Source organism: Hevea brasiliensis, chromosome 1 (genome assembly GCF_030052815.1).
Source record: "Hevea brasiliensis isolate MT/VB/25A 57/8 chromosome 1, ASM3005281v1, whole genome shotgun sequence".
Lineage (NCBI taxonomy): Eukaryota > Viridiplantae > Streptophyta > Magnoliopsida > Malpighiales > Euphorbiaceae > Hevea > Hevea brasiliensis.
This window is the reverse complement of record NC_079493.1, coordinates 127680403-127701306: the sequence shown is the minus strand read 5'-3', so window position 1 is coordinate 127701306 and position 20904 is coordinate 127680403. Positions and strand designations below refer to the sequence as shown.

General features: G+C 35.0%; 1 protein-coding gene across 1 annotated transcript; it reads left to right on the top strand.

Annotated features, from left to right (window-relative positions):
- Positions 1-4043: 4043 nt before the first annotated feature.
- On the top strand, positions 4044-20735 carry LOC131182954 (transcriptional elongation regulator MINIYO-like). Its single transcript, XM_058152492.1, has 10 exons — positions 4044-4356; positions 4765-5872; positions 12675-12802; positions 13108-13295; positions 13449-13554; positions 13633-13893; positions 14303-14491; positions 14619-16949; positions 17411-17620; positions 20351-20735. Exons 1-10 carry the CDS (start codon positions 4117-4119, stop codon positions 20549-20551), a joined length of 4962 nt encoding a protein of 1653 aa, XP_058008475.1. The 5' UTR covers positions 4044-4116; the 3' UTR covers positions 20552-20735.
- The last annotated feature ends 169 nt before the right edge of the window (positions 20736-20904 follow it).

Sequence of the window (20904 nt, the reverse complement as noted above, 5' to 3'; positions counted from 1 at the left end):
ATTACCTAATTCATGCAATTTCAAATATACTAATTACATATCTTTAGTCATTTAAGCTTAAATACACATTTAATTGGATTGAAACACATCAAATCCCCTCAAGTCCATGGCTGGCTGAAATTTCAACTTTAAGATTCATGCACAATTCTTCAATTTCCTAAGTTATTTTCTCATATCTAAATGCAATTTCATGCATACATATTTATTTAGGTTAGGGAGATAACATACGTTAATTTGTGAATTTCCTACTTCTTCAAATCTCCTTTATTTCTTCTTCTTTTTGTTCCCAATCACTCTAACAAGGTCTAGGGATAAACTTTTATGTTAGGACTTGGGGTGTTTATGGGTGAAACTAGGGAAATTTTAAGCTTTACAAGGTTAACAATGGTTGAAAGGAAGAAAAAGTGAGAGAAATGGAGAGAGAGAGGGACAGCTCAACATGATGAAGAAGACCACTTTTTGTTTTCTTTTTAATTCTTAGTTATTTATGTGTAATTATCCCCAACTTTTCATAAATTAAAATTATAATTTTTATTAGATCATGCTTGCATCACCATAGTGATGTCATAATCCCTTTAATTCAAAATTTTCTTTTCTTTCTCATTTCTTCCCTACACCTCTTCACTTTTAATCTATCCTTTTTACCTTCATGTAACTGCTATTTATTTTTATTTATGGCTTTTCTAGGTGACTTAATTATGGTTCTGAACATCCTAACTGTCCGAACAGACATCAGTCGCCGAAACAGTAAACTGTCTAGAACTAATGAATATAGGGGTGTTACATTTCACATCATGCTGATGACTTAACAGTGTTATGGCATGCAAGAGCATTTATATTACGACTCATTGATTTGATATTTCCAAACAAGACGAACTCACGTGTCAACTTAATATTTCTACCCCTTTTAGAAGACTTGAGGGAAGTTGTGACATGTAATTGGGGTGGAGCTTGCTTAACCTTCCTTTATCGTGAGCCATGTCGTGTTGCTGTTACTGAAATAAAGGAGATTTCAGGATCACTGTTCATTTTGTAGATCTGGGCCTGGAAGAAATTTAAAATAATCTCTCCAACAATAAGAGATCCATTAGTACCTCATGATGCATCCCTAGGTGCTTGGTATGCCACTAAATTTCTTTTTTTTTTTTTTTTCCATTAAGCAATGAACATATTGACTTTTATTGCGTTACATTTTATATTTTCTTATTAACTAACAGGTGGAGTAGAGCTCGATAAATCACTGAAGTAACAACCCATGTACTTCCACAAATCTGGTATAACCTTGACCGGATGCGACCTGAAGGTGTAAACCAAAATTCCATAAATCTTACTTAAAATAATATGTTATATTTTTCCTTACATTTATAATCACCTCATGTTTTGCTAATATTCACTTGCAAATTACATGGGAACCATATAGTGAGGAATTATTGGATGAGCTACCAGACATATGTATCTAGTGCCGTCCCATTTGGATGGCAGTGATGCCAATAATTTGCTTCCATATTATTGAATGATACTAACTTGAAAAAGTGATGAGGCAGTTTGGTTTGGCCCAGCATATTCCAGCACCACCGATGCAAATAGATGAGCTGCACGAGATTACTTTTCAACTCAGTGAGAGTAATTGAACGCACCACCATGCCACATATATCAATCGTTGGAATAAGCAAGAACAGTACATTGTTCAAGGGCATGAAATATGACAACCACTCCACCATCATTCTGAATATATGAAGTGGTACCGTTGAGTTGCTAGACATTGGATCTCAACAAGTGGAGCCGCTATTGGTTGTGCGGTAATGATTTATAACACGTATTTTTTCATTGTTAAATACTTATAATAATAATTTTGTATTTTTTTAACCCAAAATGTAGCGTAATGCATGGACTTTTTATTTTTACAAGAGGACACAATTGAGGATTGTTTGCTAAAATTACAGAACCCATCAATAGAAAATGTGGCAGAAGTTAAGCATAGATTAAGGAAAATGATGATTGCCCTAGAGCAAAAAAGTCGGCTTTGCCAAATGACATCTCCTCAATCCACACCTCAAGTAGTAACTTTTAATGATGAATTGGAAGAGGACCAACCAATCAACCAGCCTAAGCCCTCGCATTGAGTAGTACGACATCAATCACGTCCTATTCGACGTCGTCAACATCCAGTGCGTCAAGCCTCTCCACCCGATGATGTTTTGCCCCCACCTATCGCATTCCACCCTTACTGCATGGCATCAGTGCCTAATCCTTCTTATCCTGTTCCTTTAGCTCCTGCACCGTCTGATCCTAGTCCATCCACAATATTCCAACCATATTTAAAAACTATCCCTACACATTACATTGGTTGGATGCCTACCCCATCAATGCTTGGCCCATCAGCACCATGGATGCCATATCAATCTCAAATGCAAAGCAAAAGCACATTCGACTTCACTGAGAGTCAGCGGCCATAAACACCATTCAGCAACTTATTTACTCCATTTAACAGACCATCTATCATTGGACTGTCACACTATGCTTCGAGTCAATTTGGTGGATATGGTTCAGATCAATACTTTGCACCATATCAGTATGATGCCTTAGGCTATATTCTAAATTTAAATGGTCACACGTAATAAATTATAATATCTAAATTATAATATCTAAATTATATATTGTTATAAATGGTCACATGTAATAAATAATAATTTAATTTCTTTTAATACTTAAATTTATTAATTGCTATCAAGAAAATAAATTTTCCATAATTATAATGGGAAAAAAAATTAAAATTTGTTATACTTTAATATCTTTTAACGTTTAAAACTAACATATTTTTAAATCTACAAATCTAATATGTTTTAAAAAATAAATAAAAAAAAGTCCCATTAAGATGAATAAAATATACTAATTAAAATATTATACATTAATATTTTTAATCTATAAATTAAAAAATATTTTAATGACTACACAAAAATTTTACAAAATAAATAAAAATATTTTACAAAATAAATAAATAACAAATATCAAACCAATGTTCCTACTACTAAAAAGTAAAGCAGAATTTAAAAAATAAATCAATGTATAAAACTAACGTATGTAAGTTTATTACAATTTAAAAAAAAAATAAAAAATGTTCCCCATTACGATAAATAAATAAAATATACTAATCCAAATATTATACATTGATATTCTTAACTTTTTAATGTAAGATTTTTTTAATTATAATGTAAGATTTTTTTAATTTATAAAAATAACATAATTTACAAAATAAACAAAAGAATTTCCAATACAAAGTATTAAAATTGGTATCTTTCTATTGGGACGCTATTTTAATTAGTGTCTAGATACTATTTTGAATAGCATTTTTATAGCCACCTTTCCACCTCAGCACTATTTACACCTATTTAATAATTTTTCAACAATCCATTCTGTTTCAGTACTTTTGGTGCTACAGTACCCTTGCACAGTCATTTTCTCCGTGAATTCATGGTTTTTCTATAAAAGTATATAAATTTTGCCATGATCGCAACCAGAATCTATATATTTTCATGGCAAATTGCAGTATTCATTCAAATAATTTTTACTATTTATTTTATATGTTTTTAACTAAACAATTCATTAAAGTTTCTTGGTTTCTCCAGGTTGTTGCAAATTGTTCATCTGCCCTACTAGAAATTTGGAGCTCAAAAACAAGCACCCTGAGGAAGCTTCAATGGAGATATGTCCCATTCCGTTTTCTCAAAGGGTAATTTTGCCATTATAAAATCTTTTATCTTGATTGACGGAAACTTGACTTTAATTTTAACAGAGGGGTCAGTTTGTTAACACAAATAGAAGTTAAGGATTAAATTGTTATCTAAATTTATATCAGGGATTAAATTATAGATTTTACCATACTTATTTATAAATTACCCAACTATCTAATTTCAGAAATCAAATATTTTCTGCAATATTTTGGGTGCTCGCTAGAGCGGAAAAGCAAGCCCAGCAAGGGCAACGAGGCCTGCTCTTTATTAGCTCAGCAAACCGAGTCAGTGTAAGCCTTCCTCTCTTTCCCTCTGCTCTGCCTCTATTCCCTTTTCCAACTCTTGCAAGCATTTGCAGTTTCCTTCCTATTTAACAAAACAAGGAATGGAGAAGAAGAATCAGGGTACTAGTCAAAGAAACGAAGCAAAAACATCCACTTCTGCCCAAAAGATTTTTGGAGCCAACATGCTGCAAATCAATGGAGACGATGCTTCCGGCTTAATTGGTAGCATTATCGAAAAGGGTATTTCAGAAAACATACAAAACAAGCTTCTTGCGCCCACTCCGCCCCCCAAAGTCACCGTTTTACCTTTCCCCGTCGCGCGCCACCGGTCCCATGGACCGGTAAGCTACTTTATGCTCTCTATTTACTGTCATGATTAGTTGGTCCATTTCAATCGAAAGCCAGTATCAGTTTATTGGTACTAGCCTTAAGTTTTATCTGTTTTAGAAACCATAACTTAGTTGTTTGATTGCTTGGAAAATGTAGAGCTTTTGTTGTCTTTGATGTTGTATTGGTTTTTGGAACGTTGGGTTTCATGAAGTAGAAAATTTTCCTTTTCTTAATTGATACAATTTAGGATAAAAAGAAATATTAAATAGTACAAACTTCTAGGTTTTCAGAGAGAAAATCAAATAATTTCTTTATTTCATACAATTTACGAATAACTGATATCTCTTTTCTCTTTTTCTGAACTCAATCTTGTTTAGCAGCATAAGTTTATAAACTGATGCTTTGGTTATGTTACACAGCATTGGGGTCCAATGAGAAGTGAAATTGCTGTTAATGATGATAACGAGGATGATGAGGATAATGATTCAACTGAGATTGACTCAATGTCAGCTTTTGCAAATCCAGTGCAGATGAGGCAGAAAAAGGGTTTGGATCTTAGTCAATGGAGAGGGCTAATCCCAAGTGATAGTCCATTGGAGAGCAGTAAGATGGAAGGAAATAGGCTAAAGTTGAAGAGCACAGGAAAACAAAATAAAGATGGAGTAGTTGATAACAAGGACAAGAAAAACATATCATGGCATCCTCCTCTAGTTGATAAGACTCCAATGGAAGTGGATGCAGATCAGGATTTAAGTTCTTTGGTGCCTCCAACTAAAAAAGGGGCTATGTCAAGTGATATTGATACCGGGTCTCTCACTCCAGCGGCTGATATGGAAATATATAACTCTCATCAAGTACATGTTGAGGAGAATATTAGAAATGCCAGCTCTATTCTCTCCAAAAGCGAATCAAGATCTATTGAAAACATGCCTAATAATGGTATAGCTAAATTAACAAAGCTTGAGAAAAAGGAGAAGGTGGATCCTGCTTTTGGAGAGATGCTAATTAAGCGAGGGCAGAAAGCATCAACAATGGTTTCTAGCTCTAGTTTAAGCAATTTTGGAAAGGAACGAGGTTCTTTGTCTCTTGAGAGTGAGATTGATACTGAGAATCGTGCACATTTAAAGAGCATGTCCCCTGAAGAGATTGCAGAAGCACAAGCTGAAATAATGGAGAAGATGGACCCTGCAATGGTAAACTTACTGAAAAAGCGGGGCCAAGAAAAATTGAAGCAGCAATATCTCTCAAGGTCAGATAAACCTATCAGTAATGAACTCAATAATACTCTCAGTGAAATTCAAACAGCCAAAAGCTCAGAAATTTCTTCTCATGTGAGGAGTGATAGTTCCGATATGATGACAATAACTACCTCAACAGATACAAAGATTGGTCCGGATAATGGTTTGGTACAGGATTTTGGCCCACATGATGGCTATTTGTGGAATAGTTGGATTGAGAGAGTTGAGGCTGTACGGAGATTAAGATTTTCCCTGGAGGGGAGTGTTATTACGGATGAATCAGAGGCTGGTAAGATTAGAGGATTTGTTGCATTTGTTATTGCTGGTTTGTTCTTTCTTAGATAATAGCTTCTGGCCTTTTTTTTTTTTTTTTTGTACTTTGGCTCTTAACTCCCTCTTATGGACACATTCTATTTGAACATTTGGATATTTGGGGCTCAAATGTCTGATTTGGTCATTCATTTTTATTGATTTGTTTATAGATTGTGTTCTAAGTGAGCATTGAGCTAGCTGACCAATTTCACTAAGATATTTCTTCATAAAAATGGGAATTATAAATCATCATGCAATTTTATGTACTTTGTCAACCAGTTAAGTGGTGATGGTTACAAAGGTTAACCCTTATAACACCTTGTTACGTATAGAAGGAGAAAATACAGATAGGAATGCGTAATTGGGCTAGTAGAGCAGATTAGAATTGTGGAGGGAATGTTTGGTAGGTCTGTTGAGTAGTAGTTAATTGTTTTGGAGGGAAACCATAAGTAGCTACAACTGTTAGTTGTTAAGAGCAGCTACTAGGAAGTTGGGGGGAAATATGTTATAAAAGGGAGCTGAAATACCTGATCAATAATATTCTCTATCTTCTCTCTAAAATTCTCTCTCTCTCTCTCTCTCTCTGTGTCTCTTCCTCTCTCTCTCTCTCTTCTATTCTATTATTTCTTCTATTATCTACTCTGAACTATTTACTGTTAGGGCTACTACCTAACATTTGGTATCATAGCTAGAATCTGGGTGGGCTTTACTCGCAATTTGGTTCTTTGGAGTTGCAACTCATGGCCAGATCTGTGGTTGTGAGCCAGGAGGCTGTGAGGTTGGTAGAACTAGAGGAAAGGTTGGGTGTGTTATAGGGGGAATCTTAGGAAACAAGGAAAGAGGTGGAAGTTGTGAGGGAAGATTTCAGGGAATTGGAAGAAGGGGTTAGGAGAGATATTGCTGAGTCAGCTGTTGTGAGTCGAAGAGTGTTGTTGAAAAGACAATTGAAACTGCAGTAGGGAAATTGGAAACCCTAATTTTAGGGTTTTTTGGGGAAAAAGGGAAAGAAATTCTCAATTCTGAAGGGAAAGATTCCAATGGAGAAACAGGTTGTAACAACTAAACTAGAGGCCGTTACCGGCAGTAGGAATCGGGTCAGTTTAAGGCTGTTGGAGCTTGTAGCAAGCCTAAAAGCCTGTTTAACATAAAAACTGTTTTCATATTAATCAAAATTTAAGCAACTTATATCAATCTCACTTTAACTTATACATTGAAACATAGTACATATTTCTTTAAAATGGTTCAGAATTTGGACCTTTTCATATCATCTAAAATAGTTAAAATGCGACTCGTACCTTCATACATAGAATACAAAGTGTATGCTTAAAATAAAGGTAACATCCATACATACTTAACTTAGACAAAACTTATTACAATTCCTTACAACCATGTATAGTGTCTATCCATTAAAAATTTTACATGTCCAATCTTATAACATCAATCATACATAAGAAATTCTATAGTTGCTCTTGTTGCTAGCCCTCCCAGAAGACAATTCTATCCCTGCAACTTTGCATTTGGGGTTAAGAGAGTGGGGCAAGTTTCAAAGAGCTCAGTGAGTAAACTAGCCAAACATATATTAATCGTATTATTCATTTCACACATATGCATTGCATCAGTCATATGAGTTTTTTACATTATAAACATTTCACATAAGATAGATTTGTCACCAGTGATTTTCCATATTCAATGTGCCCGGTTCATACAGAGGCTTCTTAAGATTTCCGCATAAATACATAACATATTTAATATGCTGGGCACATAAAGAAACTCTTCGGGTATTTTTCTTTCATATTAGTGAGTTAGGGGCTTTTTAGACCTCTCCTGATCTTACTACCTTATATTATGTGTGATCATAACATGTAATATATCATATGCATATCATAGGGGAAATCATTGGGTCTTCTAACATCCATCGGGCATCAACAGTAATTATGCACAAATGCAAAATATTCGTGTCCCAGGTACATACATCCTAATAAGTGATGAAATGATGCATGGGAATGATTATGATTTCAATTAAATAAGTTTTTATTCATTAAGATTAGTGTTACTCAACTCTTATAGCTTATCAACCTCCTGATACGAACGGTAGCTATATTTAGATCCTTAACTTCATGAGTCACTCAATTCTGATCCTATGAACATCGGATCCTAAAGAGTTATTCAGAGCTCTAAAACTCTCTATATATAACAAATAACTTAATCTAGGTCCTTTTAGGTCATAAAAATAAGTTTTGGAGCATTAGAGCAAAAAGGAAAATAAGACTGGCAGAACCAACTTCAGCTGCTGAAGTTCAGAGCCTTAAATGCCCTTATTGGGCAATAGCGATTGCGGCTACTGAAGTAGGAAGCTTCGGTTGCCGAAGTCCTAACTTCCTCCATTCTAGCTGTCGAAGTTAGGAACTTCGCTGCCGAAGTCATGCACTAAAAACCCTTGGCAAGCTTTAGCTGCGCTGGCTGCCGAAACTATAGTTTTCGGCAATTGAACTTGAGAATTTCCAAAATTTTTAATTCAAATTCTGTAGAATCTCCTTTGCCCAACGCTCACACCAAAAGCATAACCAAGCTCCAAAGCTTCCTATAAACGACTCAACTTATATCCAAAACATGCCATAACCTTAAGATCATTCATGGATGCTACATGCATCCAACCAACCATCAACAACCTAAGATTTACTCAAAGCATTCAAAAATACCATAAAGGAGAAACTACCAACATCTAACTCAAACAACATTAACATATTTCAAATCCAAAATCCATCATCATAAAACACATTCTAAACTTAACTAGAACCCTAAAAACCCACATGTATTCAGAGATCTCATAAAAAAATCAACAAGCAACAATCCTCAAACAAAATAAAAATTAATTCAAAAAGCTAAAATAATCTTTTCTTACATGCAATCCATGCTATTCAAACTCACTCATGACAACATTCTTATGAATCATTTAAATTGAAAAAGTGAGAAATACTTTTCTTTCTTGAAAACTAGATTGGAGGAGTTGGTGGATAAAACTTCCAATTAGCACTTGAACCTTGGGTTTCCCAATGAAAATCCAAGCATCCAAGCTCTCAACGCATCAAATAGCAAAGAAACTTCAATTCAACATCTTTTGCATGTAATAGTACAAACATAGAGAGAAAAACTCTTTTTTTTTTTTTTTTTGAAGAAACGAATTTAAAATGGGCTATTTATACCCCCGCTGTCGAGGGGACTTTCGGCTGCCGGAGTGCATTCTGTCTAAAACGACATTTCAACCGTAAAAAGGGGATTTCGGCTGCCGAAAGTTGACTTTCGGCTACCGAAGATCCTTCTGCAGAAAACATAACTTAAACTCTTTACTTGGCCACAACAAACAAAACATATTCATTCTTACACACATTTTTAACACATCATAGCGCGCATATAAAACTTATCACTATTTCTTTTGTCTGTGAAACCCTAAGTATCATGAGAATTTCACATTAATGGTAGAAATTCCAACATCAGAAAGTGGTGGGTGTTACACAGGTAAGGGTCTTTTTCCAACTCCAAAGAAACCCTTGAATCCTCATGCCAAGGATCAAGGGAGTTCTGGTTCTGTCATGGAATTAGAAGGTGTTCAAAGCATTACAATTGGAGTGTTTAGTCCTGCCCGAGAAGCAATTAATACTGATTCTTGGATTAAGGATGAAGATGAACAAAAGTTTGAAGAGAAAATTTTAGGATCTCTTAAGCATTTTAATAGTCAATCAGATGGTAATAATGATCAAGATCCTACCCTCAACCTGAATTCTTCCATGCGAGATGGGTGCCATGAAGAGGAATCATTCGGGATTCAAAATGACATGGGTATCAATAGTGCTGTTAAGAATATTGAAGTCTTAAAAAGTATCCTTCTTGGCCCTAGACTTGTCAAAATTTTTGGAAACAAAAAGGTTGTTCCTCTTGTTGAGAATGTTTTGGTTAAAGGAGAAGAGATGGAAGAAGAGAAGTATTGGAATCTTGGTAGTATTATATTTGAGTTGAGATAATGTAATCATATGATACTCAAGGAGAATGAGTATGAGATTCGGAGAAAACAGAGGAAGAGATCATTAAAATAATTTCTCCATCTTTCTTTAATGTCCTCATCTTTCACCAACACTTTTACTTCTTTATCCTTAATGCACCTAACTTGATTGAGATCTTGACATTTCCTTTCTCTCCTCCTTGCTAATCTATAAATATCTTTCTCCCCTTCTTTAGTTCCAAGTTTCTCATATAATTTTTCAAAGGCCTGTGCTCTTGCTTGACTAACTGCCTTTTTTGCCTCTTTCTTTGCTATCTTGTACTGTTCATATGTCTCATTATTATCACATTTAGGTAATTTCTTATACCATTCCCTTTTTCTCTTCACTGCCTTTTGTACTTCCTCATTCCACCACCATCTCTCTTTTGAGGGTGGTCCATGTCCTTTAGACTCTCCAAGTACTTTTCTAGCTACATCTCTCTTTTGAGGGTGGTCCATGTCCTTTAGACTCTCCAAGTACTTTTCTAGCTACTTCTCTAATCTTTGATGCCATCTGTATCCACATATCATTGGCCTCCATATCCAGCTTCCATATCATTGGCCTCCATACTTCGGACTCGAGAAGCTCATTTTTGAACTTCACTTGCTTTACTCCTTTGAACTCTCACTACTTTGTTCGAGCTACACTATTTCTTCTGACCTTACTTGAATTGTTCCTAAACTTGACATCCAAAACCACCAATCGATGTTGACTTGTTAAAGCCTTTCCTGGAATGACCTTGCAATCCTTGCATAGAGCTCTATTTGTCTTCCTAGTTAAGAGAAAGTCGATTTGGCTTCTATGTTGCCCACTTTTGAAAGTCACTAAATGTGACTCTCTTTTTATAAAGTAGGTATTTGCTAGTATTAGGTCGTATGCCATAGCAAAATCCAGGATGCTTTTTTCCTCCTCATTTCGACTGCCAAAACCAAAACCTCCATGAACATTCTCATAACCTTGTCTATCACTTCTTACATGCCCATTCAAATCTCCACCAATGAAAACATTCTCTTCATTCGGTATGCTTTGCATTAAATCATCCATATCTTCCCAAAACCTTTGTTTACTCTCACTGTCTAGTCCTATTTGTGGGGTATAAGCACTAACTATATTTATTGTTTCTCTTTCTAGTACTAGCTTTACTAGTATAATTCTATCTCCTACTCTTTTCACAGCTATTACTGCGTCTTTCAATGTCTTGTCTATGATTATGCCCACTCTGTTCTTGTTTCTCTCATTTCCGGTAAATCAAAGTTTGTACCCTAAATTACCCATTTCCTTACTTTTCTCTCCTACCCATTTAGTCTCCTGAATGTAAGCAATATTCACCCTTCTCCTTTCCAAGGTATCCACAAGCTCCATTAATTTTCCTGTAAGTGATCCAACATTCCAAGTACCAACCCTGATCCTCCTCCTATCCTGCTCCTTCCTAATTGGTCTCCTTCTATGATATCTTCTATTGTTTTTTATGTCTATCTTGTGTTCTGTTCCACTATTTATTCTACTATATATCCTATGGACTAACTTCTTTACCCACACGCGTCCATGATGTGGGAACCCTTGCTCACTTAACACCACACTCGGGCGCCGGCATGGCGCGTCGCTTTCGGTGAACGCTCTACACCCTTGCATATTTCTCACTACACTCGGGCTCCGATGTAGCGCGTCGTTAGTAGAGGACGCCCCAACGTTTATATCATTTGAATTCATATCATAGGGTGTGATGAAATTTTTACGCTGGTTGCCACGTGGAAAGATAGCACATTTATCCAAGCTCAATTTCCTGACTTCCAGCATTCTTGGGGTCAAGAATGCCCTAATGGAGAGAGTATTGCTACGTATAGAAGGAGAAAATAGAGAATAAGGATAGGACTATGTAATTGGGCTAGCAGAGCAAATTAGAATTGTGGAGGCAAAGTTTTTTTAGGTCTGTTGAGTAGTTGTTAATTGTTTTGGAGGGAAACTATAAGTAGTTACAGCTGTTAGTTGTTAAGAGCAGTTACTAGGAAATTAGGGGGAAATCTATTTTAAAAGGGAGCTGAAATACCTATATTAGGCATTCTGAATTCTGATCAATAATATTCTCTATCTTCTCTCTAAAACTCTGTCTCTCTCTCTCTCTTCTATTCTATTTTTTCTTCTATTTTCTACTTTGGAATGTATGTTGTTAGGGCTACTACCTAGCATGTCATTTCTATGTAAGTGTTTTAGCTTAGATGCTGATGTAGGCCTTGTCTATGGTTAACAATTGATTCGAGAATTAATAAAATTGAGAATTTGTTTCTCTTTCCCTTTGTTCTATTGGTCTTAGATCAGATACTCACCCAACTTGAATAAGCACTGCTTAGTAAGCAGTTTTAGAGGCAAGTTTATTTACGCGTTTCCTGAATTTCTGTATTTTTGGGAAGAATCCTGCTTCATGTTAGCTTTAAGGGTATTGTCTCTGTGTTTTTCCTAAATAAGTGTTTGTGAAGAATCAGCACTACAATGTGATCTTTTATTATTATTATTATTATTATTATTATTATTATTATTATTATTATTATATAGTTCTCTAGAGGCATGTAGCATTATCAAAATTGTCATTGCATCTTGAGTGAAACTGTGGGATATCTAGCACATAAAATATTTTTGTTATTTTTATCATTATTTTCTGATAATGAAATTTGCAATGTGATCCTGTTACCTGAGGGTACCAAAGATGGCTTAATCAGAATTTAGTAATTCTTTTCTGTGTTTCAGGTGATATATCCATCGACACTAGGGATAGTGCTGTAAATGTTACCGAACGTGACTTTCTGCGGACTGAGGGGGACCCTGGTGCAGTGGGTTACACAATCAAAGAAGCTGTACAACTCACTAGAAGTGTGGTCAGTTGATATAATAACTAGTTCTTCAATTAGTTTCAATCACATAAAATATATTTTTTATGGGTTACATGCATAAATCGAGAGATATGCTATTTAAGATATTGTTGAGTTGGCTTAAAGAAATTACTTTTTTTTTTTCTTCTTTGTGTGATTCTGTTGATCACATGACTTGTAAATGGATATATGTTCTCACTTCTTTTATACCTACTTTCGTGTAGAGAAGGTTGTGGCTCTCTCTTCTTGTGTTTATTACTTTTACTATATGTTTGTTGTGCACCTTTATGTACTAATTTTGTTAATTACAGATACCGGGACAACGGGCTCTTGCATTGCATCTCCTTGCATCTGTGCTTGATAAAGCAATACACAACATTCAACAGAATCAAGTTGGGTGCACAATTAAAAATGTTAATCTAGTTGACAAGTTGATTGATTGGGAGGCTATTTGGGCTTATGCACTTGGTCCTGAACCTGAGCTTGTTTTATCATTGAGGTGGTGCATTTCAATGCTTCTACCTCTAATTGTTGTTTCCTATCAATCATGATTGCATCATCTGCCTTGTATTTTGGTCCTTCTTCCTTTTTTTTGGCTTTTGCTTATGGGCAGCACAATATGCAATTAACTACATATTCTGTTGATTTGTAGGATGTGCCTTGATGATAACCATAGTTCAGTTGTTTTAGCTTGTGCAAGAGTTATCCAGTGCGCACTGAGTTGTGATTTGAATGAGAATTTCTTTGATATCTTAGAGGTAAAGCTTTGTTTCTGGATTCTTTTTCCTTATATCCTAGCATTAATTAACATTTTGTTTGATATATTATGCTTACAGAAAATAGCATTCTATGAGAAGCATATCTTCACTGGCCCCGTATTTCGAAGCAAACCAGATATAAATGTTGGTTTCCTCCATGGTGGCTTTTGGAAGTATAATGCTAAACCTTCTAATGTTCTAACTTTCACCGACGATGTCATTGATGATGAGACCGAAGGGAAACATACAATTCAGGATGATATTTTTTTTGCTGGTCAAGATTTTGCTGCTGGTTTGGTTAGGATGGGAATCCTTCCTAGGTTGCACTATCTTTTGGAGGTAAGCTTGATCAGATTGACTTAAAGAAAATAATTGAAGGACAACATTTTTGGAGGTCTGTGAATGAGGCTGGATGTGAATGTGGTGCTTTGTTGATGCATACTATAAAATTATTCCTAGGAGGCACTTTTTAAACAATTTTTTCTTTCTATTGTTCAATTGAGGAGAAGAGGAAAAGAAGGTTTAGGGAGGAGAGGGCCCCGCTTATTGGACAGTTGAAGTTGCTAATAGTGGTAGAAATGCCATATTTGAGAAATAAAATGATCAAGTTGCATGCTTCTTCTTTGAAATGCTACTGCATGATATGATTGTAAAAATGTTTTGATTCCAAAAAGAAGAGTTCTTATAATTGTGCTTAATGCTTTTGGCTTCTCACCTTTCCAATACATGTTTATGCATATGGTTTCAGGCTGACAATAATGCAGCCTTAGAAGAATGCATAATTTCTATACTTGTTGCGATAGCAAGGCATTCCCCAACGTGTGCAAATGCAATTATGAAGTGCCAAGGACTTGTCCATACAGTTGTCCACAAATTCACTATGGGAGTCACTACAGAAATTCATGCTTCTAAGATAAAATCTGTTAGCCTTTTGAAGGTACACATTTTGTCATATGTTTCCAGACAGCTGCTGTATTTCTTCCTAATTATTTATTAATGGAGCATTGCTCTAGCACTTCATCCAAGACATAGTTATATCTGTGTTCTGTGTTGGTGTGAAACAGGTATTGGCTCAATCTGACAAGAAGAATTGCTCAGAGTTCATAAAGAATGGTTCTTTTCACGCTATGATCCAGCATTTGTTTCGATATACTTCCTCCCTTGACCACTGGGTGAAGTCTGGGAAGGAAAGCTGTAAACTTTCGTCTGCTTTGATGGTTGAACAACTACGTTTTTGGAGGGTCTGCATTAGTTTTGGGCTCTGTATGTCATATTTTTCAGATATCTTCCCTGCCTTGTGCTTGTGGCTGCATCCACCTACATTCAGTAAACTTCAGGAGAGCAATGTTCTTAGTGAATTTGTTTCTATCTCTCGGGAGGCATATCTTGTTTTGGAGGCTTTGGCTAGGAAACTTCCAAGTTTCTATTCACAGAAACATATAAGCAATCAAATCTCAGATTGTGCCAGTGATGAGCTGGAAACCTGGTCTTGGAGTTTTGTTACTCCAGTGATAGATTTAGCTTTGCAGTGGATAGCATCGAAGGATGATCCTTATGTTTCTAATTACTTTGGGAGGGAAAAAGGAATTGGGACTGACTTTGTTTTCGAAGATTCATCTGATAGTTCTTTGTTGTGGGTGTTTTCAGCTGTCATGCATATGCTTTCTGCATTGCTTGAAAAAGTAAAGCCAGAGGAAACCCTGATCCCTCAAGGAAGTAGCAGACATGTTCCATGGTTGCCAGAGTTTGTTTCTAAGGTTGGACTTGAAATAATTAGAAACCAGTTTTTGAGTATCAATGGCACAGAGGAACAAAAAGATTTTGATGAAAGTGGCACCTGGATTAATGAACTTTGTCGTTTTAGACAGCATAGTAAATATGAGTCATCCTTAGCTTCTGTTTGTTGCCTTCATGGACTTTTCCAAGTTATTATTTCAATTGATAACTTGATCAGCTTGGCTAAAGGTGGTATCTGTGTCCCTCTGTCCCAAGGATATAATTTCTCAAGCGAAGGGAAAATTCTTGAGGATGGGATTCTGAAGAGGTCTCTGGTTGAATGGAGATGTGTGCTCAATGTTTTTATGAAGTTGGTGGGATCAGAGTGGCACTTTATGCAGTCCATTGAGATTTTTGGTAGAGGAGGACCTGCTCCCGGGGTGGGACTTGGATGGGGTGCCTCTGGTGGAGGATTTTGGTCAATGACTGTTTTGTTGGCTCAAACAGATGCTAGATTAATAATTTACATGCTTGAAATCATCCAGATGGTGTCTAGCACAGAATCACCAACAAATGAAGAGATGGTCTCTGCTATGCATAGGGTTAATTCTGTCTTAGGGGCATGCTTAACTATTGGGCCTACAGATAGAGTCATGATGGAGAAGGCATTAGACATTTTGCTTCAAGTCCCTGTTCTCAGGTATCTTGATCTCTGTGTACAACATTTTCTCCTATTGAATAAGAGGATGAAACCATTTAGATGGGAATATAAAAAAGAGGACTACTTTCTCTTCAGTGAGATATTAGCCTCTCACTTCAAAAATAGATGGTTGTCTGTCAAGAAGAAATTGAAAGCCATAGATGCAAATAATTCTTTTCAGAACGGAACTTCTAAGAAGGGTAATGTTTCTTTGGAAACCATACATGAAGACTTGGAAACATCAAATATGCCAAGTCAAGTTCATTATTGCACTTCTTTGATGGTAGAGTGGGCTCACCAGAGATTGCCACTTCCCATGCATTGGTTTCTGAGTCCTATTTCAACCATTTCTGATGATAAACATGCTGGTCTTCAAAATGCTTCTAGCATACCTAATCTCATACACGACTCCAGTGTTCTGGTTGAAGTTGCTAAAGGTGGACTTTTCTTGCTGCTAGCTATGGAAGCCATGTCCACGTTCCTATCCAATGATGTCCACTCTCCTATTCGCAATGTACCTTTGGTTTGGAAATTGCATTCTCTATCCGTCATATTACTTGTTGGAATGGATGTGCTTGATGATAATAAGGGTAAGAATGTTTATGAAGCCTTACAAGACATTTATGGTCATATTCTTGATGAAGTAAGATTTACTAAAAGTGCTAAGCTCATTTTGGATGAAAGCGCAAATTTATTGCTGGACAATGAGAAGAAATGTAGTGTGGACTTTATGAGGTTTCAATCAGTGATTCATGAGAGTTACTCTACATTTCTTGAAACACTTGTGGAGCAGTTTGCTGCTGTATCTTATGGTGATCTGATTTTTGGTCGTCAAGTTTCTGTATATTTGCATCGTTGCACTGAAGCAGCTGTGAGACTTTCTGCCTGGAATGCACTGTCTAATGCTCATGTTCTTGAAATTCTGCCACCATTGGAGGAATGCATTGCTGAAGCAGAAGGGTACCTTGAACCTATTGAGGTACTGTTCATTGACTATTCAAACTTTCTTTTAGAGCTCATTTTATAATCTTCATTGTAAAGGAATTTCCTTGGGTTCCACTTTGCATATTCTGTAAATCAGTGTTGTTGAGTAGACTCCTACCTTTGGCTGAAACTAGTTAAAATTTCAATGGTGGGGAGAGAGTGAGAGCAAGAGATTAGGTAGAATAGACTTTTGTTTTATCTTGAAGTTCATAGCTATCAAAACAAAATTAAAGGGAAAGTATAAGTCTGCTTTGTATCCTACTATTTTGGTACAAGTTTATAAATGAATGAAGTTAATGCATAGTTTCATTCATCTCTACAATGATGTTGCCTCTATTTGTTACGGTTGGGCTGGTTACATAAGTTTTTCTAAATGTTTTGTGTAAAAGTTTGGCTGCAGATCATTATCCGATGTCGCGAAGACATTATTTTTAAAACGGTTTATTCCCTGTGCAGGATAACGAAGGCATTCTGGAAGCTTATGTGAAGTCTTGGATTTCTGGTGCTCTTGATAGATCTGCGGCTCGAGGATCAATGGCATTTGCTCTTGTTTTGCACCACCTTTCATCTTTCATTTTCCTTGTTCGTCGTCATGACAATACATCTCTACGAAATAAGATTGTAAAGTCTCTTTTGAGAGATTACTCCCAGAAGCAAAAACATGAGGTATGCCACTTTTCTGCAAGGCTTATTTATGATTTAGTTTCTAATTAAGTAGTCTACAATATAGGTAGGCCAAATACCTGAATTTCTATTTTTGTACCCGTTAAATACAAATTTGTTTGGTTGACAACCCATAGAGATGCACACAAATAAGAGCATCTGCAACTGTTATAACAATGCTGATATGATATCTTTTTAGTGTTGGCATATATAGGAATAGCTATTTGAGTGACAAATATAAGAGCATGTCAAAATATTATAACAATGCTGATATGATATCTTAATAACGTTGACATAGATAGGAATCGCTATTTGAATGGCCGATAGATATGGTGGATAATGAATTAAAAAGTTGAAAGTAAAAAAAAAAAGAAATCAGAATGCCTAAATTAATGATCTATTGATTACAAAAATGGAACTATAAAGATTAAAATTAAATGTCAAAGTAAAAGTTGAGGGTGCCACACCGCCAGCCCACCATGTTTTTCAAGTAAAGTTCAGCTGCCAATTTAAGTACTTGGAATTGTGCATTAATAAGGCCCTGCATGGGAGTGCTGTGATTTTTTTTTTTTTTTTTTTACATTAAAAGATGAAAATATAGTATATGTAGGAGTTAGAACACATAGCTGGTTGTTTTTAATGAAATTGATTGCCTTCCTTTTTTTCAAAATAAAAAAAAAAAAAAAGAGGAAGGTGAACAACTATTTCTCATCACCTTTATATCCCATGTTCATGGTTGGCCACCTATGTTTGGACCCCATCTGCCCTCTGGGTTTCCAAGTAAAATTTGCATATATGCTTAGTTTGGATCTAGCTTTTACATCAATGGCCCAAGTACTTCAGTTCAAATTTTTTGTTGGTCAATGTTTTTATGTACCTTGGCTCCTTTACTTTTTGTTATCATATATGGGTATGAGTGGTTGAGAAGAGGAGGTTTTGTCTAAGCTGGGCAGTCTTTAACAGTTACATATGGTTTGTTGTTATGGTGATATGGATGACTGGAGATCAAGCAGGTTTGGTTGTGGCATGTGTTCAAAATATTATGAGTTGATGATTAATTTTTGGTGAGTTAGAGGTGAATTATGGGGAAAAAAAAGAGAAGATAGTAAGTGTACTCAGAAAAAGTAGAACAAAAGAGAGATTAGTTCAATTAAATAAAAGAATTATGTGAAATTCATTGAGAATTCTATGCATGTCATGTTTGGAACTTAAATTAATGTTTTCTTGAATTCTATTTTTTTCAAATTTATGGAATTGAGTACACTTGGAAGTGGAATTGTTTAAGATAGAATTTGTAAATCAATTTTATACAATCTAAGCTATAAAATTAACTGGACTAAAATACATTCCCACAAATGCATGCAGTAGATTCTTATTTTCCATTATGTTTCTCCCTCTCACAAATTAAAAGTAAATATAAATTCTAGCCTTTTTTCTTAATATTTTATTTTTGTAACAATTCTGTTTTACTTTTGTGTGCAACTGTACTAATTGTTTGATCAAGTATTTCATCTATTTTTGAATATGCACTAAGCATGTTAATGTTTGTAATTCTTTATAGCTATTAGGTTTATAAGTAATTCTAGGCATTAATTCATATATGGTAGTCACATGGGAATTTATTTCTGAACATTAGATGAATTGCCAGTTCATTAGTTTCTAAATAGGGTAAAAATTAATCATAGTTTATGTTGTTATTATTTTATTATTTTGAAAAGAACAAATTGTTAATGACCTATTTTTATTCGTTATGTTTTTGGTTTTTGTTGTCCAATTATTAAAGAAACTAATTTAAATAAAAAATATATTATTTTTGTTATTTAGACTCCATTTTTTTCGTGAAAAAATAGTTTGTTTGTGGGGAAATAACTTATTTTCAATTGTTTGGTTGCAATGTTGACAAATAAAGAGAGATTATTTTCTACTGTTTGGAGTATGTTGAAAGATGTTAATTTTTTTTTTTCAATTTGTAATAGTGTAAAAATGTTTAATTTTTTTACTATTTTTATTATTGAATATGAGAAACAAAAAATGAAACCAATTGACGGTGGTGGCTGCCTGTAGTCAAGGATGACTCGTGTTGGCCGCTAAATTAATGGGTATATATTTATATCATGCATTTATAAGTACTTTAACATTTTGATAAATTTGTTAATGGTAGAAAAATGATTTCCTCTGTTGAAAAGTCATTTTTCTAAAAAATATCTTAGTTTTTCTTTTGATCGGAAAAATATTTTCTCGTAACCAATTTTCCTAAGCATCTTAAATGACAGAATATAAAAATGTTTTTTAGGAAATTATTTCCCATAAAACAAATGGAGCTTTCTTGTTCTACAAGAGAAAAACAGATTGTTGCAACAAAAAGGGGAAAAAAGAACCTTTTTTTATGATTTAGGGTGTAGGAATTTCAAATCCATAGTATCTCTCTCTCTCTCTCTCAAGGTAAAAGAAAAACTTGTGATGATACCTATTGGCAGCTACTAGGAATTTTATGTGAAAATTTTCATGTATAAACCCGAGTAGGTGATATGCTGGAAGTGGTATAATTATGGCCAGTTCTTTGTCAATTATTACGCTAACGACTGTCTACAGCTGCCTTTCTAGAAGACACAAGTATTGATAATTGGAAAATGTTTTCAGAAGTAGTAGCAAGCATTGAATTGCACTATAACTGATGCCGTTTCATGCCCCTCTGTTCTATTTCAATTAATCAGAACTGTTTCCTTTTGACAGGGAATGATGTTGGAACTTGTACAGTATTGCAAACCATCTAAATCTCACCAGCCTGGAGAGTGTAGTTTGTTACTGCAGAATAGTGACATTGAGAAAAGGTTTCAAGTGTTAGCGGATGCTTGCGATCGAAATTCCTCACTTTTGGCTGAAGCTGAGAAACTAAGGTCTGCTTTTGTAAAGAAATTGGATGCTGTGAAATAGCTAAGATCTGATGTGTATAGAGGAAGAACAAGAAAAGAAAGAGTGTCATTGGTGAACCTCTAGCCTGCATGAATATAATCAGAGTTGGTTGACATATCATGAGAAATCTATAAAAGATAATTTTCCGTTAAGAAGTTAAAACAGATGGGGTTCATATTCCCACATGAGGTGAGGTTTGAGATCATTTTTTTTTCTGTCAATATCATTTAAAATTAAAACGGAAATTAACAAAACCATTAAATATTCAGTAACTCTAATAGCAAAAATATTTAATTTTGGAAAAAATTCTTTAAAATATGTTTCATATTTAATAAAAAAAATTTGCCAAGCAATGGTGATGAACTCTATTAATT

Coding starts and splice junctions, on each gene's coding strand:
- LOC131182954 (XM_058152492.1), top strand. CDS start 4,117: ATGGAGAAGAAGAATCAGGGTACTAGTCAAAGAAACGAAGCAAAAACA. Junction 13,296..13,448: donor GAGCTTGTTTTATCATTGAG/GTGGTGCATTTC, acceptor GTTGATTTGTAG/GATGTGCCTTGATGATAACC. Junction 13,894..14,302: donor GGTTGCACTATCTTTTGGAG/GTAAGCTTGATC, acceptor ATATGGTTTCAG/GCTGACAATAATGCAGCCTT.